Consider the following 20,246-nt stretch of genomic DNA (forward strand, 5'->3'; position numbering starts at 1 on the left):
CCCGTATATCTTATTTTATTTTTCTATTTTACTATGTACACAATAGTGCAATTGTATTATATCAATGTTGTGTTTATTGTACATCTTTGCAAATGTGCATGTTTTCTATGACTTATAAATTAATAAAAAAAATCAAGAAGAAAATATTACTGAACCTTTATTAAATATATACACATGCATAACACTAAATAACATACATATACATCAATAATATAAAGACCCCTTATATGCAAAAAGTGACACTATTAAATAACTTGATTACGCAGATTTAATAAAGTGTATGACATACTAATACTATTACATAAACATAAGGCTTCTATATTATCATATGGTTCAGAAGGTGGTTCATTGTGTATTAAATAGTAAGAGAGACAATAATATTTTACATATAAGAATTTTATTAGCAGAATCATAATTATTTATCTTCAAAGTAATCCGACAAAAATACAACTAAATAGAGTTATGTTAAACCTCTCTTCTTGGGACATGTAACTAGTCAATCAATGAAACATTTATGGAATTTCATTTAATATAGGACAACACGAGTAAACCTGACATGAACCATCAAGGTACAGATACATTTATGAAGAAGAATGAGATGTCAAATACAAGTATAAGAGTAAAGACAACATTGCAGGATAAACAACAAAAACATTTGTTTTAATCAAACAGTTGAGGTCTATGGGAAACAGGTTTATCTTGACTTGCCTACAGGTGAAAAATCATTTATAACTCTTCTGCCTTTTGAGTTCAGTTTTGGTTTGTTTTTACACGTGAAAACTCATTTATGGCTGAGAATAAAAGGAAAGATAAATGTTCATACAGAAGAAGCTTTACTTCTAAATATCATGATTCATTTTTGTTGATTTGAGGCATTCTCAATGGATATCTTAACTGATATATCAACCTAGACAGATTTATGCAATAGTCGATTATGTTTGAAGCCAATGTTATGATATTGGTCATCAAAACTTTATCCTGAACGAATCAGCTGGATTTTTCGCTGGTCCTTCATTTACACTCCGTAGTGTGACAGTAAATCCTCCACACCAGTAGGGGCGCTGTTACATTTTTAGTCTGCCTGAAGCATTTCCTCAATCTCACGGTCCCAGTTATCATCACGATTTTCTGGGTCCACCACCACCTCATATTCCTGCAGTTCCTGCTGTAGCTCTTTTTCCCAATCCGCTGTCTCATCTAACAGAGAGAAAAGGGATTCTTTCAAATATGGGACAAATCGCACACACATTGATTTTTCATTAAGTACGAGACAATCCTCTATGTTACAGGTTGGGTGGCAACACTAGTTATGAGTGTCCCAAACTTACCATCCTGGGGTGAGCGTTTGTCCTTATCCAACACCAGCTGCTCCATCTCTTTCCTCAGGTCCTCCTGGTTGATGTCACAGGTGTCAAACGCGTCACTCACAAACTCAGAAACTCCAGGACTGGTTGAGATCTCTTCTTCTACCTGTAAACAATACAGTTAGATGAGAAAATGTAAATGTACTGGAAGTCTGATGTGCTTAAAACCTGTGATGATGATAATAATACAAATCTGTGATACCTCATTAGACTTGGGTTTAGTGTTGATGGTGACAGGAGGTGTTTTTGGTCTGATGGTGGTCTCTGTGGAGAAACAAATTAAATGTTTGACCCTTTTCAACTAATTTATTTATCATTACTATTAAAGCTCCCATAACACACAGTGTTTCTGCTCATCTCATGTTCATCTTGAGTACCTACCTATAGAGTAGTATTACATAGTTTCCATAAGGCTGGCTTACTTGGAAAGCTGAACAAGGCTTTCTTCTCCTTACATTAAAAAACACACTTATTCTGTAATACCATTGTGGAGTCTTGATAATTGCTTTTAAGTTTAAGATAATGAGAAACAAGAGTTAGTTTATTGTGTCCTAACTTTTTACTGGTAATAATATATATAACGAGTTGAACCTGTGCTGGTCTCTTTGAGCGGAGTTGATCCCGTCTCCTCGCGTTTCTCTGCCGCCTGCTGCTGGGCTGCTAGCGCTGTCAGCTGAGCCGACTGCTTTATCAGAGATACACGATAGAAGTAATTCCTCCAGAAAACGTCCTCTTTCACCTGATCAACACAAACACAACCGTTTATATCACAGAATAAACAAATCATATTACACAAAGCATGTTTACTTAGTAAAAAAAAAGGTCAGATGTTCTCGTTTCCACTGTTTTTTTGTCTATTTTACTTTAAATATCTTTTATATAACTTTTCTTTCACTTGTTAATGTTCTGTTGCACGCACTGTTTTGGGACGAGGTCAAAGCGCATCCTGTTGAGCAGTTCATCTTCCTGCAGCATCACTAAAGCAACAGGGAACATCTGATCAAAGTCAAAATGGAACTGTACGCCGGCCGGAGGGTCACGCAGAAAGTTCCTCTTGTCAGCTGATTTAACAGAAAAAAATCATTTTAATTTACTATATACTGTTGAGTAATGATGCAGTGAATGGTAACAGGTAAAACTCACAGCTGATAATGCTAGGATCTGCTGCTGGATGGTTTCTTCCTCATTGTATCCGACCCATGGAGGCACTGCCGCATCTAAAGACAAAGTATATGTGTTTGTGGAAAACATGTCAATAGATCATTTATTATCTAAACGTATATTGCCGTACCTGTTTTCTTTGCATTTTTCTCTTGAACAAATTTTTCCTGTTCTTTCTGAAAGTCTCCCAAAATAGTCTGAAAACAAACAAACAACAATGCAAACAAATCAATATATGGTACAAAAAGTTACATTTCTGCATCTGTTAATGAAGTTTGGCCTTGTCAATGATGCCATCGATGTTGCTCTCCTCTACAGTTTTCTTAATAGTGTGCGCTGTCTCGACCACAGACTCCGAGATCTTTTTAGTTGCATTACTCGCAAAGTTCAGAATGAAGCCTGTGTTAAAAGAAATAATATGACATGTCATGCAACAATGACTTAACTTATTATCACACAAGCACTACTCCTCGGTTTGAACATTTCTCATTGCAAATATTTGATCTGCACTTAGCTTGTTGTTTATTTTACATCACGTGGTCCATGGTATAATATTAGTGCAAGATTGCAATACCCTAGTACTGGATGATTGTCAGACTTATATACCATCACACACCGAAATCTGAAATAAATTTAAGGGTAATATATCAGAATTGTCTATGGGAAACTTTAAAAAACCCCATGGTACATGCCATGCTACTCATATTTAATTATATAGAAAAATAATATCATACCACCCTCCATTATACAGCAATAAACAATCGTATATACAGTGTTATGTAATGTATGTATATTTTATTTATTACCGCTAATGCCTTTGGCCTGCTGTAAGATATGTTCAGTCTGATCTGTCTCATCATGTTCTGTGTTTACGTGTTTCTCTTCTCCTGCTTCCGGTTTGTCGTTTTTCTCTTCACTCACGGGCTCGGCGCCCAACCACGAGCTCCAGCCCTTAAACATGCTGTCTGTCTTTATTTCTGCCCCGATTTCAAAGATCCTTTAAATCTAATCTGATAATATTACTCCATGTTTTACATCCGTTCACAGCCACATCTACGACAACAACAACAGCCGAGTTCTTCTTCTTCTGTCCTCACACACGAGCTGCTGGTGCTCAACAGCGACACCTGCCGCACGGAGGAACTGTGAAGATCATCCAGTGGCGAGTCGGATGTTCTGCAGTACCTTTATGAAATTCTCTAACTTTTAAAATAAATATTATTTATAACTTATTTACACTGTATGAAGATAACAAACATTTGAAACGTGCCTGTAGTATTTACATTTTTTGCATTTGTCAGACACTAAATTAAAGCGACTTAAGTGATAGAAGCACTGGGACCCATTATTAGAACTTAAAATATGGAAAGAGTCAGATTTTCGTGATATGTCCCCTTTAAGCATCTTCTATAAACATGCCTTAAAAAGACGTTACTAGTGTGTATCTTGACACAAAGATCCGGCATTGCAAGTTATTTTCAATTGATAAAGCTCAGACATGTGTCTAGACCAGTTGTTCTCATAGTGGGGGACATGAGATGGTGCCAGGGGGGCCCCACTTTTATGACATTTAAAAAAATACATTAATTTATCATACATTTTGTGTAATTAATCCTCAAAAAATAAGGCTACTAACCAAAAGCAATTTGTTGTATAATTTAATATGTACATTTTTTTATTTTCTTTGGGGGTCCGCACGCTGAAAAGTTTGAGAACCACTGGTCTAGACTAACCTTAAGCCTTGTCTGTGAAACCAAGAGATAATGTGTTCACTCATTGTAAGCTAACACAACCCTCTACAAGTTGAGCTACAGGAAGAACATTAAATACACATTTATGGGTTTAGTATAACGACTGAAGTTTAAAAATTGTAATTTTTTTATTCATCTTTTGCATGTCCTCTTAGCATGAATCACACCAACATCTTTAGTTATACTAGTTGTACACACATTTTTAGGGTAGAAAAACAATAACTTTTCTGTGAACTAAGCTTTAATGCACTAGTTCTCAAACTTACAAAACTACACTTAGAATTTGAACTACAAAAATAAAACAAAACTTTAAATGATACAATGTAGTGCTGATGCATCTATATTTTTCTGAGGTTTGATTACACAATTTATGATAAATTAATGTATTTTATAAAACAAAGTGCCTGTAATGAGCCTGTAACTGGGTCATTCTATGAAAATGGTGGCTTTTTGAACAGACAACTTTTTGAAAATGTAATTCTTTTTTTATACCAAAACTTATAGTCATATAATAGTTAACCTCTTAACATTATAAATCAACTTAAATGACAGCTTAATGTATTTTTATATTTTTACTACATGACATTAAACAATGCTTGTGCTGCTTTTTTGTCACTGGTGTTACCTATATTTTAGATGACAATTCAGGCTTCCCAGAATGTAATTGGACTATTTAACTTGCATACATAATTCAAGACAGAAAAAGTTAATGAAATATTAAGAAATTGTCTTGATTAGTAATAATTTACTTTAAACAGGCATGCGTACAGTTCTATAGTGTGACCTTTTTCTATTTCTACCATTGTGTTTTATGTTGTAACATTAGAAATAATTGAGGTTGAGTGATCAAAATTGAATGATACTATCCTGAAAATGCTTACTAATGAATGCAGCAACAGTTAGGTAGATACAAAAACCAGATTCTATAAAACTGGGCAACTATGGTGCCAGAAAACCAATATGCCATGCGCTAACACCAGTGACGCAAAGTGAAACCAATGACAAAACATACAATTATTATGTGTTTACAATATTAAAACAGTAATGAAATGCTAACAAGTCTTTACTAATATAATTTTTGAGGCTTTTATGAAACCTTATGTTGATAAAAAAAAAGTTGTGTTATCGATTGTCACTGGTGTTATTGTCACTAGTGTTACCAGCAGTAACAGTAACACCAGTGACAAATCTGTAAACAAAAGGGCATATCTAAGATTGCGGCCACAGTAGCTCAAACAACACTTCTTAAATTGTAAATATATCACTTAATCATGCAATTTGAAAAATTATATTAATAAAATTTCCTTTCACTATTACTATAAACTGTAGTAACACCAGTGACACATCTTAAGTCTTCGCATGAAATTATCAAATTATTTATCAAATTGCTAAAAGATGAGGAGAGAGTGCACACTCACCATATGCTTTTCAAAACAGCCACGCTTACAATGAACCTTTGACCCATGAAGAAGTTGGCAAGAATGTTGATTTTCTTCAAAGTGGTGTTTTTTATAAATTGTAACACCATTGACATGAAAGTGAGGGACAGGTATTCCCTGTAAATTATTTATAATATTTAGTTGATATTTTAGTTTTTTAAGTAGTCCATTAAATAAATGTACTACTTCCCTTTGTATTATGACATTTAAAGGGGGAGAATAATATATTTTTTAACTCAAAATATGTCACTAAACCACGACTCCTGACCTGAGGGACAAGCCAATTTCATGGTACTGACCGTGTTCTACAATATATATAAAAAATGGTATGCAATATAACTGTCTTACAAATGTCTAACGCTTCAATTAAAACAAAAAACATATATTTTGTGTCATTATCTGACACTTTGAGGTGTTTTTCCTGGTGGTTGAGGCCAGGACAGGAAAGAAACCATTTTCATAGAATGACCCAACTGCTACAAAAAAAAATCAGATGGTTGAAACATTGTTGGTTTTTTGGTGAATGCATTTATTGTTAATTACAACTCATTGTTTCTTTCATTTCAGTTTTATTTATTAGAACAAACAGCATCAAATACATCAATGTAAAAATGAAACTATCTTGACAGGACATTTATTAAATAAGTTAGATGATTAATAGATGAATCCTCTTCAAATACTCGCTGAGTTGGCACAGATGAATCTCCTACATGACCACACAGCTGCCATCCTTTAGAGGACTCCTAACCTAAAACATAGACACATTGTCATGACAAACACACATTATCGGTTAGTGATGACAGTATGCGTGTCCTCAGATTGGTTAGTTAAGATGCAGGTTAATCTTTGCATGCAGAAGCTCAAAACAAACACTCATGATGCAGCAAAGCGGATGAAGTTAGAGTCAGATGATGCTCAGCTGCGCAGATTCTCAAATTAAATGTTACTAACAGCTCATAAGATTCAAATCACAGACACAAATTCAGCAGATGACATCAGCGCAGCCGACTGCGTCCATCTCACCTGCGGTCACGTCTGCGCTGAGATGCATCACGACAGAGAGCAACATTTCTTTTTCCTTCTTTTAGACTTATCAGAATACAACAGTGATAAAGAGATACAAATACACACATCAGCTCTTTACATTTAAGTGTTGTTTTCTAACTTTTTTGAAATGATAAACACATTCTTAAAGGAACACATCACTCATATTCACAGACTGTAATACACCCACATAACTACTACTATGACAATAACATGTCATAATAAATAACTGCAGTTTAAATGGACCAAATCATAACAAAAGTGTCATTTTTTTAGTTCATTCAGGAAGAGAGATATTACCTGTCGTCGCATAGGAATATCAGGTGTCTCCATGTTTTCATCACCGTCTGGATCATCATCAGCTCTTCCCTGAACACACACCTGACAAAACTCTGCCACTTCCTGCACAAAGACGAGTGGATATACTGAACCTGATCAACATCTCATCAAATACATCAACATCCAAACCGTCTCTCACCTCCATCTGTGGGTTTAATAGTGACACGCTGACTTCCCCAAACGGGCCCCATGTGTCGTGTGTCCTCAGTACCAGACTACCAACAGAGTTCTGCTCCACCCCTGAACCTGCAGCCCAGATCTGAAGACAAACATCACAGACAACCTGTCAAAGACTTACATGATACCTGAAACTCATTTATCATGATCTGAACGTGTTTACCGTCAGCATCTGGCCTGCACTCAGTACACAAGGTGAGGGAATCTGAAAGACAATATCAGGTGTGTCTGGCTGACGCTTTCTTAGCACCCAGCCGCCTACTGGTTGATCCTGGAATTACAGGTTAATACATGTAAGACTAGATTGTATGGGGGAAAAAATGGTTACACTAGGTAACATGAGTTCAAAGTTTAAGGCCCAATTTCACAGACAAGGCTTAGCTTAAGCCAGGACTATGCATTTGGTTAAATGAGGATATTTAGGCTACTTTATAGGGGGAAAATAATTGCTGGTGTGCATCAACAAGATAAAACAATGACACTGACATTTTAAAAAATTTGTCAGGGATTTTTTTTAGTTAAGACAGCTCAAACAACACACCACAAAGTATCATTAACTCATTTCCCACCAGCATTTTTTTTTTTGAAAGTTGCTCGCCAGCATTTTCTGAAAAATTTTCTTCTATAAAATATATAAATGAAGAGTTTTGTTGCAAAACAAGATAACTCCGTTTTTAACATTTTTGTCAAAACATGTTTAATATTATGTTATCATGTTATTATTTTGTTTTATGGTGCTACTTCACTGTATTTTTAAGTTATGAAGGTTTAAATCAAAACAAACAAACTGCAGTTGAATTGATATTAATTGGAATGCACAACCAAAAAACGAGATTTCTGAAAAATAAAAATAAAAAAACGAAAAACATTTTTTGCAACGAAACGCTTTAAATACATAAATATATCAAATAAAAGAACAGACCCTCTGCGTTGTTGAAACAAACAAACAAAACGGGAAAAAACGTTTCATCTTATTTCCATTTGTTCTCTTTTTATAACCTCTTAAATATAGGTAGGTTTCTTCAAAAAAATACAAATAATAATAGAGCAAAAATTGAGCATTTTTTTAGAGATCAAATTCAGAACGATGATCAAAACATACACGAGTTTAAAATGTTGTTAAATTAGTTTTTGCATCGTTTTTTATAAATTGGGTATCTATCTAGTCATCTAGTGGATAATAGCGGAATTACAGATTACCATAAAAACTTGTCAGGAAAGCGTCATTGGCAGAGAAATGTTTTCTCTTTAAATTACGAAATAACTAGTCAATGGCGGAGAAATAGTTAAAGAGAAAATAACTCATAACCTGTCCATTAATAACATATCAAATAATGAAACCGTTAGCAGGAATTACCTTCTCAGAATTATTTTTGATCCTGATGAACTTCCCATCCATATCAATCTCCTCTATCGTCAAGTGTCCTTGGGAGGAGGAATGCTGGGCAAACTTGTAGTTGGGTGAGAGACCGCTACTGGAGCCTTCATGCTTGCGTTTCTTTCCCCAGATTTTACGAATAGGTTGGGAGTGTGTGCGAGAGATTGTCGACTGCTGGATTGGACTCGGCGAAAGATTTAATCTGTGAGAAAAACGTTGAATGAACACATTTTCACGACAGACATGAAACGAAAATTAATAAATAATGTCATCTTTGTATGAGGATCAATTTACAACACTAATGTTCTCTTCACCTCACCTCTTATTTAATATTATTTAAATAAAAAATTATACAGGTTTGAAAGGACACAAGGGTTAAACATAAGCATGAAGGATGAAGGTCTCTCACCGCTTCTCCTCTCCCTCCAGCATCTTACGGTAAGCGTTGATTTCCATATCGAGCATGAGCTTGACATCTAGAAGGTTCTGGTACTCCTCCAGCTGTCCTTGCATCTGTTGTCTCATGTCGGCCATTTCCTGATCTTTCTGAGAGAGTCGATGTTGACTGATCTGTCTTTCACGATCCAGCGTCTGCTCCAGCTCATGAACCCGGGACTCCAACGCAGAGTTCTGATCCAGAAACATTAATATACTTCAAAATCTTACTACAAACTAAATCATTACACATTCTGAATCTTATGAATCTCATTCAGGCCTATAAATAACGTTTCTGGGTATTTTTGTTATAAGTATAATGTGAGAGTTACTATCATGAACTGTGAGAGCGAAGGATTTAGGAATGCAGCGTGTAATACACAGACACTTTCACCAAGAAATGAGTGTTTAACTTGGAAATATGTCCCATTAATAAATCGTTTGCAAACATGTTTCATGTTGACGTCAACCCAGCAGTATTTGAAACCCATCCAAAACATTGGCATAAAATCAAATGCTTTCATTTGACAACCTGTTTCTGCAGACTGTTGATCTGCACAGACTGAGCTTCCAGTCGGAGTTTGGTTCCCGCCAGCTCCTCTCTCGTTGAAGAAGCGAAATCGCTGTTTTTCACAGCCGTCTGCTTTGCGTTCTCCAGCTGTAAGAGATAGACCGTACCCGTTACTGTACGTACACATTAAATAATAGAGAATGTGTGGTGGCTCTGAGGTCATTATCAAGGTACCATAACAGAAAGATGAGGAACCGAGCGAGTCCTGTGTGTGCAGGTTACTGCCTCGTCCTGTCTCTCCAGTGTCCCGACCTGAACTACACCTGTCCTGCATCTCAACTTACTCTGAGAGAGTGACATAAACTAACATGAATAAATGTGACCTGCTCTTCTATTGTCTTCAGTCTGAAGTTAATGCATTTATCTGGAAAATGAACTTGAGCTTATCTCTAGCCAGTAAAATTCTTAAATATTTCAAACCATACTTAAAAAAAAAGTAATTTTCTCAGCTGCATTTCCATTACACATCAAATTGCACCAATAGAAATGCAGCTGAGAAAATGTGTCAAATTGTACACATTCGAAACATGGCTGTTTCGCATATACTCCTATATATCGCAAAAACTTTACGCTCGGGTAAGGTGTTTATACAGGCAATTTGAAAAAGGAATATATAGCAAAACCACAATGGAAACAGTTGGAAAGAGCATGACATCAAAATACAGTGAGAGTGATTCATGAGTCGACTGATCTGTATACGTTCAAGTCGCTCTCGCTGTATTTTGATGTCATCCTCATGCCCACAGATATGTATAAAGGCTAGATGTCACGCCCGCGCTGCTGGCCAATTGAGTGGAACGTCCGCATTTGGCGGCCATCTTACCACAGAGCGCTCGCTCACTCAAAGCATTGAGTTTTAATTGTGCAGGTACTTTTAAATGACCATAACTTGCTTAATTGTTTACCGATTTTCAAACAAACAGTTTGGTTTGTTATAAACGTCAAAAACGTACTTATGACACTGCATACTTACCTTACACCTTATTAACGTTTGTAGTAGTAAAATGGTAGAAAATTGAGCAAGTTACGGTCATTTAAAAAGTACATGCATCATTAAAACACAAGGCTACAAGTGAGCGAGCACCCTGTGGTAAGATGGCCGCCAGGCGATGACGTTAGAGACTCCACCGTAACACATCTAGCCTTTATACATATCTATGCTCATGCCGGTCTGCGTGATGCCTCATGATGCCATGGTTTTTGGAATGACTTATTGCGAAACAACAAAACTGTTAAGTTAAAGGCGGAGTCCACGATGCTCGAAAGCCAATGTTGATATTTGAAATCACCTAAACAAACACGCCCCTACACCAATAGAATCTGGACCTTCTGTTGATAGACCCGCCCCACACATACTCAACCCGGCAAGGATGTCGGTTAGTAGACACGCTCCTTACTGCTGATTGGCTATATGTGTGTTTTTGTAGTCGGCCCGTCTCCTTTTCCAAGGCGTTTTTCAAACATCGTGGACTCCGCCTTTAAGAAGTAATTTAATGTGCATGTCACATAACAATCGTTTTTTGTCGACATTTAGAAAATAAGGGCAAAGTTTTGCGCAAATCTTTAATGGAAACACAGCTAGTGACAGCCAACACTGCAATGATTGAATATTGGCAATGGAGAAGAACAAGAAATCTATAACTTTTCTTACGTACAGATCTACTACGCATTCTGACTTTACTGTAAACTACGGGTGTAACGATTAACCCTGCAAATGCGAGTTTTCTCAATGAATGAATTTTAATGAATTACTGTGAAATCCCGGGACATCCGAACGCCAGGGGGCGCTCTCGTGCAGAAACTCCCTTTGTGCCACAGAAGTAGCAGCATTACAAATGCTATTCCAGGAAATGTCTACAGGAATATTTATATCGCTGTTCTTCAAATTGTTTCAGGTATTTTCATGATAATAAAGAATATTTTGAATGGGTTTGTTTAACGATTGTTGCTTTTTTAAATGCACGTTATAAACGACTCCGACTTATAATGATTTTAGATTGAGAAGGACTTCCTACTGACCAAACGCCGTAGTACACGCACAAGCTGTACATGAAACACATAATCGTAGCCTTGCGATTCAGAATCGAATTCCGACAGCCATTTTTAATGGGACACACAATTAATAGTTACAGCCCTACTGTAAACCGTTTCTTATCTAAACATGAACACTTTGTGTGTGTCACGTAAGTGTTTTGTGACTGTTGTACCTTAGCAGAGAAGGTTTTCTCCAGCTCATCTTTGTACTGGCTGATTTGAGCTTCATGTTCCTCTCTGAGCTGTTTCATGGCTTCAGCTAGTTTACCCTCAAACTCCTTCTGTCTACCCGAGTCCACCTCCACCAGCCGGCTCTCGTATCGACTGCGCATCTCCCGAACCTCCTAAATCCCAGCACAAAAACAGAGAAAAATAACAACACAAACATTATTATATATATTGTCACCCAGATTGCTTTGAGTAATTTTGAGACCGTGACAAAATCTAGTGAGCTGCCTAGAAAAGCAAATGTCTGGGGTTTCAAATCTGTCACTTAAAAGTCTCCATGTCTGCCTAAGAAGGCCACAGACAGCAAGATACCACACCGTGATTTGGAACAAACCTGTTCTTTTCAAACAGTAACTTGCAACTTTATTAAAGGAGTTATTTTTCTGACCTGGTCACAGAGATGTTTCTGAAATTCGAGCTGATCCTGAAGCGTCTGGAACTGATTTTCAGCATCCGCACGGCGAAGCAGTTCAGAGTTCAGCTGACTCGTAGCGTTCTGCAGGGCCGACTCCAGCTGAAATATTAAAGATGGGTTAACTGGTGTGGATTAATTAACTAACTGATGATGCTGTAGAAACACTTCAGGACCTAATGGAGACCATCTAAATGAAGCTCACACATCTACAGAGCTTGTGTGTTCAGACTTACATTAGACACTTGTGTTTTGAGGTCAGTAATGTCATTTTCCAGTCTACGGTTAGTGGAGAGTAAATTTGCATAATCGGCTTCTTTAGAGTTCAGAGCGGCTTCAAGATTTCGCCAATGACTGAGAGCCGTGTTCAGTTCGGTCTCTTTCTTATTATTCCTAAGAGAGAAAAAAAAACTTTAGTTGTGATTGTCCAACAAAAACACAATACAAAGATTCAAAATTCCAATCATAGTTACTCGACTAATTGTCTTGTTTTTCCTCAAGTGTCTCCTGTTTTTTTTTTAATATGCATTTACTATAAAGCTGCTTTGCAACTAGTTTTGGGTAAGTTGCTAAAAAAGGTAATTAATTAATTACCATTTACTAATTACATCTTCAATCATGTAATTAGATTACTTACAGAGTGCTCTCTCCAAAAAGTATTTAATTACTTATTACTTTATAAATTCTATTTAGTAAATGATAAAAATACAGGCTTGAAACGTCTTGAATAAATCATATAAAATTACATCAGAAGTAACTTATTAAATTACGAGTAATCCCTTCATTTACTTTTTAAGGAAAATAATTAAATTACAATAACTAATTACTTAGTAAATAGTTACACCAAACACTGTTGCCAACAATGCAAAATTGTAAAAGGCGTAACAGAACAAACTTTAAAATAAACTTTCCCACTTGCTGGGCAAAACGATCAGAGTATGACATCAAGTATCGCGAGAGTAGTCCGCAAACTAAGCTTTAATTTGTCTCTCGCGATACTTTAAGTCAAACACCTGTTCTTTTATGTGCAGTAAAACAGATAAATACGCTGACCTGGTAGTGAGTTTTCTGTGCTCCTCCAGCAGCCGTGTTAACTCAATCTGCAGTCTGGCCCGCTCGTTCGCGGTCGCGTCCAGACTTTTGCGCGCGTCCGCCAGTTCGGTTTCGTACAGGCGGCGCACATTTCCCACCTCACGCACTTGGCTCTCCTCCTTCTCCTCCAGCAGGAGCTGCATTGAGGACTTGTCATTCTCCAGCTGCCGGACCCGCTCGATGTAGTTGGCCAGCCGGTCATTGAGGTGCCGCAGATCCTCCTTCTCCTGAAGGCGCGTGACACGCGTTGGGCTGACGCTGGCCGGAGTCGCGCCGCTGCGCCTGGAGGAGCGCGTGGCGGGGGCGCGGCTGTCCACCGGGGTGGAGGTGATCATGACCGAGTCGAAAGAACTGAGGTAAAATAACAGAGATGCGGAGGAATAAAGAGAGATGATCCAGTGAAGCGCAGTTATACGAAGTCAAAAAGTGAAATAAAACAAGACTGTGTCGCTTCCTACACTCTGTCAGAGTTTTAAAATCACGCTTGTAATGTGGACAGCGTGATTATGCTGCGTGTTTTCCTGAGAGGAATAAACTCAATCGCGCTTCATCACGGTCAGCTGCGGCGTGACGTCACCACCTCCAGACCTCCGCCGGATTTAAAGAGACTGCGCTAGAATATCAAACAAGCCTAACCTCATTTTACGGAAAAACTGTAATTTTAGAGGAATGTACAAACACTATATTAATTTCTCACCAGCAGTCTGCAACAACAAATGAAGCAGTTAGAAATAACTGGCTGCTGACCAATAGGAGAAGTTCATTATGATATCCAAAGAAATGTGATTGTTGTATTTGCCACCTGTCATACAAACAAAATAAAATAGCATAACGATTAAGAATGTTTGTTGTGTTTAAACGAGACCTTCTTGATTTATTATGCAATTATTTGTTATGTAATATTAGGCAATGAAGAATTTTGTGTGAATAATGGGTTTCACTCAATCAACACCTGAAGCCGCTGGAAAGCACATATTATATATAACAGTGCTGGTTACGCACACCCAAGGTGGTAATGTGCACCGCGGGTGTGCATCATTTTCAAATAATTCAGGACAGAGCGGAGATATGCAAATTTGAAAACCACGCCTACCGGGGGAAAAACAATGCAACCGTCTCCATTGTTTTTATATTGCGAGAACTTTCATCCTTGTCATTTCTGGCTTATAACAAAAACAGAATAAAAGCTGCTGTGTGACAAGATGTACAGCTAACAAGCCAAAAACACAGAAATAAGCTTTTATAAGCTGTCGAGCCGTTAAACCCAGCCTTTAAGGAGAAAAAAGTGGATCACCGACTACATTTCCCCCTAGTAGTGGACGCAGTTCTATTACAGTTTTTCTCTATTGCTAAAACACACTTCAAAACCATAACACCATTTTTCAAGAAGCACAATCATTTTGCTGAACAATAAACACTACTCCCCTGCTTTAACACATGAGTCAGATTTGGTGAACTGTTACTTCAAAACAAATCCCTACATTTCTCAGTGCTTACTCGTGTGGTCATATGGAAAGCACTAGCATTCAATACTGTTCACTTATGTCAGCACAGCTTATAAGCTCAATTAGTAAACATTTATCAAGGTGGAAACACTAAAACCCCATTCACACAGACCTTTGGTCCCAGAAAATACCCGTAAAATTGCCAGACAAGCGTCTGTGTGAACACAAACACGTCCCGTAGATCATCTGAGATCGTTGCCGGAAAGAGGACCTATAAAGATACACGGAAAACCGTCTATGTGAACAAGAACCCGAAATATTGCCATAATAGGTGCGTCGTAGTGAGGACCCGAGGACGCAAACGTCATCACAACAAAAGTTATGGTTTAGCTCTTTAAAATGAGAGATTTCATGTATATCAACATTCACTACGAGAAATGTCAGCAAACTAGATTGAAGCAGTTATCAGGTAAGTTAGCTTGTTAGTTTATTCAGCAGCATAAAATAATATCCCGTCACGTGCTCATTTGAGCTTATAATAAACAAAAATGCCTGTGATCGTCCCAAGAAGATATATCGTTCAGCTCCTTAAAACGGGGGTTTTAAATGCATATTACTAACAATCATGATGAGAAATGTCTGAAAACTGTATTAAAGCAGAGATGAAGGAGCTCGTCAAATATCCACTCTGAAGCTGAGATCATTCACCAGCACAGAACGGCGCGTCATGCGCTCCTTTAAAGTCTTATCATAAACAAATGCATGCGAGTGGTTTCTGGAGAGAGAAATAATAAATAATATGCAAACTTCAGACGCTTAGAAGATAGGGCAGGACTTTAAACTAGGGATGCACCGAATCCAGATTTTTTGGGTTTGAATCCGAAACCGAATACCGAATCCTACTCGCATACTTATTCCATTAACACAGTAAAACGCATTAATGAAGTAAACAACGTCCACAGCAGTGTATTTTTCATTTTATTTCATTTTAACTGTACATTATGCCAGGATGACAAGTTGGAAAAACTATTTTGACAATTACTATAAGCTTATACATAATGAAAGCGATGCGTTGCGACACGTTTGTTTTTCCGATAAGCAAGCAGCTCCGCGCTGAAAACCGAGAGTTCAAAAATATTCAACTCTGAGTGAGAAGCTCCGCTCTTCAATTTCAGTTTTCACACGGCTGTCCAATTACAGTGGAGGAGGGGCGGGACATTACCACAGCAACCAACCGGCTCACAGCTGAAGCATCACAGCTACCAAGCGCTCGGCTGAAAAACAGCTGGCATTTGGCGTCCTCAAGGCGTTTTCAGTCGTGTTTAAAAATTTTGGTGTGTCCAGCCCCTAAGGCTCACCGAAAGAAAAAGCTCATCTCCACGTCAGCACCCGATGTGTGTAATCAACGGCCGCGTGACGTCGACCAGCATAGCGCAAGTCTAGGGTTCGGTGGAAAAAAAATCTAGGATTCGGCCAACCCGAACTCCGTCAAAAAGCCCAGTATTCGGCCGAATCCGAATCCTGGATTCGGTGCATCCCTACTTTAAACAGGTCACGTGTCTTTCTGGGAACTTGCAGATGCAGGCAAATCATTGGCAGTGTGAATGAACAAAAAATCTAATGATTCCGAAACAATCCAGGATGCATTTTCCGTGTATTTTCCAGAATGTCTGGGTGAAAAGGGCTTAAGAGTCAAAATTGAACACACATCCTTCAACAGATAAAAGGGCCTGAATCCCCTGCTGAAAAACCCAGCATACCAGCAAGACCAGCAGCATTGTGTTTTGGTGCTGGTTTGCTAGTGAACACCAGCTAAACCAGCAACAAACCAGCATCAGCACCATCATTAGCACCAGCTAAACCAGCACCAAACCAGTATTAGCACCAGCTAAACCAGCATTAGCACCAGCATCCCATGCTGATCAGCATATGTTGTGTTTTTGGTGCTGGTATGCTGGTGACCACCAGCTAAACCAGCATAGACCAGCATAATTCTCATGCTGGTCCATGCTGGTTTGTTGCTGTTTTTTTCAGCAGGGTCAGTTCACTGAGCTTTGGAACAATGGATCCACAGAGAAATGAAGGAATAGGTCGAGGAGAAGGAGGAGGAAGAGGCGGCGGAAGAGAAGGGAAAGGAGGAGGAAGAGGACATGGTGAAGGAGGAAGAAGAGGATGAGGATGTGGTGAAAGAGAATGAGGGAGACAAAGGGCAAGGTGACAAGCAGTCTTAGATGAAATTCGAGCCACTCCATGTCCTTGTCCATGGTATGACTATGAGGGAGGCTGAGCAATGAGTAAAGCCTAATTTGAGTTGCTTCACTGTCGCCTCCATCTTCAGAGCCTTCAGGGAGGAAAACGGATAGATGTACTTACAGTAAGACTGCTCTCTACAGTAACTTTAGTGTGCATACACTGTTGGACTATGCTACTGGAATAAAGAAATGCATCAAATTGTCTTGCATACAGATCGACATATCAGTAGATGAATGTCAGGGGTGGATCAGGCAAGAGGATTTTACTCTTGATGTTTGGCTAGGACCAATATAGACTGTGATGTGGACGAGATTCTCTGGCCTGACCCAGAACAAAGACGGGATGTTGAGGAGGAATAATAAAAAAAAATGTTTTACAGTTGTGCTGTGTATCACATGAATGAATAAAAATGTGCTAATGCATACATTGATTGTGTATTTGTTGGTCATGTGAAAATGTTCTTGAGGGTGAGAACCACAAGTAACTTACCAGTTTTGGATATATTGTTTTGAATTTACTGCACCATTGTGTAATATACTATGTTGTAGTGTGTGTGTTTTTGAAAGCGTGTGTGTGTTGTCTGAGGGAAAAGTTTGGTTTTTCAGTAAGAGTGAATGATTTTGAGTGCATAGCTTCATTTTGACCTGAAAATATGATGTTTGGAGAATTGTGTGAGGCGTTATGATATTGTGTTTACTGTTTTGAGAATATGAGGCATAGTTTTAAAAAATGTGTATAAGCAATTGGGACTGCAATAGTAGTACTATGAAAAAAAGACATTTTTGTGTTTTTAAACTTTTTTTTTTTTGGGGAGGGGGGGGTTAACAGCTTATAAAAACGTATTTCTGGGTTCTTTGGCTTGTTAGCTTTACATCTTGTCACACAGCAGCTTTTTGGCATTATTCTGTTTTTTGTTATAAGCCAGAAATGACAAGTGGGCAGCCTCTCGTAATAGAAAGTCAATGGAGACGGATGGATTGTTTTTCCCCCCGGTGGGCGTGGTTTTCAGGTTATGATGCACTGCGCTCTGTCTCTATGGAACGTTCTACTGGCTTTCACGAAAGTTTGGGCGGGGCTTTAACATCACTCAAGATATAAACAAATGTAAAAGTGAAACTAAACAGAACTAGAAGCTTCAATAGAATCCTTTAAAAGATCAGAATAATTATTCAGACTATCTGAGATGAACCCACGGTAAGTGAAGTGAGTCATTCACAGGTAAGTGAAGAAATGTCACCTGTAGTTTACCGCATGAAATTGAATTATTTGAGGTCTGACTTAGGTGTTACACAAAAGTGAAGCTTATACTAACTACATTATATGTATTTATTTTCTGGCTGGGGTGTATTATGTGGTTTAATTAAAGTCTATGAATAAATGTTACAATAGTAATATAAAATTCATACTTGCAGTTACGAGAAAAAAATGAATATAATCATTTTAATATAATTTTTTATTATATCAGACTATTGGTTTTGAATCATGAACGGAGGTTAACCAACAGGTAGGACTGGTTTTTGAAGTTACGAGTTTACTTTCAGATTTGCTGCCAAATAAGGTCTGTAATACTTTACCTTATGAGGAATAATTTTATTCAGGTAGTCTACTATTGATTACACAGAAACTCTTTAAATTCTTTACATTCACAGATAATGTCACATTCACTACATATGCAAGAATAACTGGCTTGCAAATGCTTTCAGATGAGACACAGATTAGTAGGTGCTGAGGAATAGACATCCTCGATCCAAATCCCAGCATTTAGGATTTAAACTCAAGGTTTAAAACATATTTTGAACACTATTAAGCAATATGTCTCTCCCTGATTGCTAATTAAATGGAGATAATTAGAAATCAAGAATTAGCTACTGAAACTTAATTTTAAGTCCCTACTAAACAGCTGCTCTTGCTCAACCATAGATATTTGACATAATGACATGACTTGTCTTTTTAGTCATGGCGTCCTCCAGTGGTCCATTAAACGATGAGCTTCAGTGTTCAGTGTGTCTGGATGTGTTCAGTGATCCGGTCACAACTCCATGTGGACACAACTTCTGCTTGACCTGTCTGAAAGAGTGCTGGAAAGACACAGACACATGCATCTGTCCGTTATGTAAAGAAAACTTCATGAAGAGACCTGATCTCAGAATTAACACAACACTCAGAGAAGTTGTGCAGCTCTTTAAAGAGAAGTTTCCTTTGAGAAAATCTGAGGTTTCTTGTGACATGTGTACAGAAAAAAATAAAGCCATAAAGACGTGTCTGATCTGTCGAAGCTCTTATTGTAAAACTCATCTACAGCCTCACATGAGAGTTAAGCGTCTGAAGAAACACACATTGATCAGTCCTGTGGAAAACCTAGACGATTATATCTGTCAGAAACACGAGAGACCTCTGGAGCTCTTCTGTAGAGATGATCAGATATGTGTGTGTCTGTCCTGTATTGAAGGAGATCACAAGACTCACAACACTGTTCCTATAGAGGAGGAGAGTCAAGAGAGGAAAGTAAGAAATACTTCAGATGACTTTATAAAAGACTCATTTATCATAAGATATAACCGTTATGATCTGTGATTGTCTCTGTCTGTAGACTCAGGTGGTAAAGACACAAGAAGATGTGCAGCTCATGATTCAGGACAGAATCAAGAAGATTCAAGACATCAGAAACTCAGCAGAGATGATAAAGGTGATTGATAAAATGATTAAGATTATAAATGTCATGTCTCAGATATTACCTGGTGTGAATTCATTCAGGTTATGATCTGATGTATCAGAACAACATAGATGAAGAGAACTCAGACACTGTGGAGATCTTTACCGATCTCATTCACTCCATGGAGAGATGTCATTCTAAGTTGATGAAGAAGATGGAGGAGAAACAGAAAACAGCAGAGAAACAAGCTGAAGATCTCATTAAAGATTTGGAGAAGGAGATCAGTGAGCTGAAGAGGAGAAACATTGAGCTGGAGCAGATCTCAAACAATGAAAATGATCTTCATCTCATAAAGGTCACTGTTCCTCATCTTTATTAATGACAATAGGAGTGAGTGGGGCAGAGACTAACAAGGGGTTAATTGTAACACGGCTACTTTATATGTTTCAACAGGGCCGAGCAATCTGTGC

The 20,246-nt window shown here is 37.9% G+C and overlaps 3 protein-coding genes across 5 annotated transcripts in view; 1 reads left to right on the top strand and 2 right to left on the bottom strand.

The window, feature by feature from the left end:
* Positions 1-378: 378 nt before the first annotated feature.
* Positions 379-3,629, bottom strand: syap1 (synapse associated protein 1). The gene is made up of 9 exons (XM_073875613.1): positions 3,332-3,629; positions 2,806-2,924; positions 2,656-2,722; positions 2,507-2,581; positions 2,283-2,422; positions 1,956-2,103; positions 1,567-1,628; positions 1,329-1,470; positions 379-1,197 (listed from the first exon to the last, which is right to left on the bottom strand). The coding sequence occupies exons 1-9, from the start codon at positions 3,483-3,485 to the stop codon at positions 1,073-1,075; spliced, it is 1,032 nt and encodes a 343-aa protein (XP_073731714.1). The 5' UTR covers positions 3,486-3,629; the 3' UTR covers positions 379-1,072.
* Positions 3,630-6,220: 2,591 nt separating this feature from the next.
* On the bottom strand, positions 6,221-14,234 carry lmnl3 (lamin L3). 3 transcript variants are annotated; one of them, XM_055189196.2, is made up of 12 exons: positions 13,387-14,233; positions 12,570-12,726; positions 12,310-12,435; positions 11,867-12,037; positions 9,834-9,944; positions 9,621-9,746; positions 9,063-9,283; positions 8,633-8,855; positions 7,439-7,546; positions 7,238-7,357; positions 7,060-7,161; positions 6,221-6,463 (listed from the first exon to the last, which is right to left on the bottom strand). In XM_055189196.2, the coding sequence occupies exons 1-12, from the start codon at positions 13,758-13,760 to the stop codon at positions 6,422-6,424; spliced, it is 1,881 nt and encodes a 626-aa protein (XP_055045171.2). In that variant the 5' UTR covers positions 13,761-14,233; the 3' UTR covers positions 6,221-6,421. The 3 variants fall into 3 exon arrangements, with proteins under 3 accessions (XP_055045171.2, XP_055045174.2, XP_055045173.2); XM_055189198.2 differs by lacking the exon at positions 6,221-6,463 and adding an exon at positions 6,751-6,804 and having other exon boundaries at positions 13,387-14,234; XM_055189199.2 differs by lacking the exon at positions 9,834-9,944 and having other exon boundaries at positions 13,387-14,227.
* Positions 14,235-18,250: 4,016 nt separating this feature from the next.
* Positions 18,251-20,246, top strand: part of btr32 (bloodthirsty-related gene family, member 32) — a 31,452-nt gene continuing 29,456 nt past the window's right edge. The window contains exons 1-3 of the mRNA XM_073875622.1: positions 18,251-19,628; positions 19,714-19,809; positions 19,898-20,131. Coding sequence (XP_073731723.1) covers positions 19,080-19,628; positions 19,714-19,809; positions 19,898-20,131 — 879 coding nt within the window. The 5' untranslated portion in view covers positions 18,251-19,079. The remainder of the gene's footprint in view (positions 19,629-19,713; positions 19,810-19,897; positions 20,132-20,246) is intronic.

Source organism: Misgurnus anguillicaudatus, chromosome 13, assembly GCF_027580225.2.
Source record: "Misgurnus anguillicaudatus chromosome 13, ASM2758022v2, whole genome shotgun sequence".
Taxonomy (NCBI): domain Eukaryota; kingdom Metazoa; phylum Chordata; class Actinopteri; order Cypriniformes; family Cobitidae; genus Misgurnus; species Misgurnus anguillicaudatus.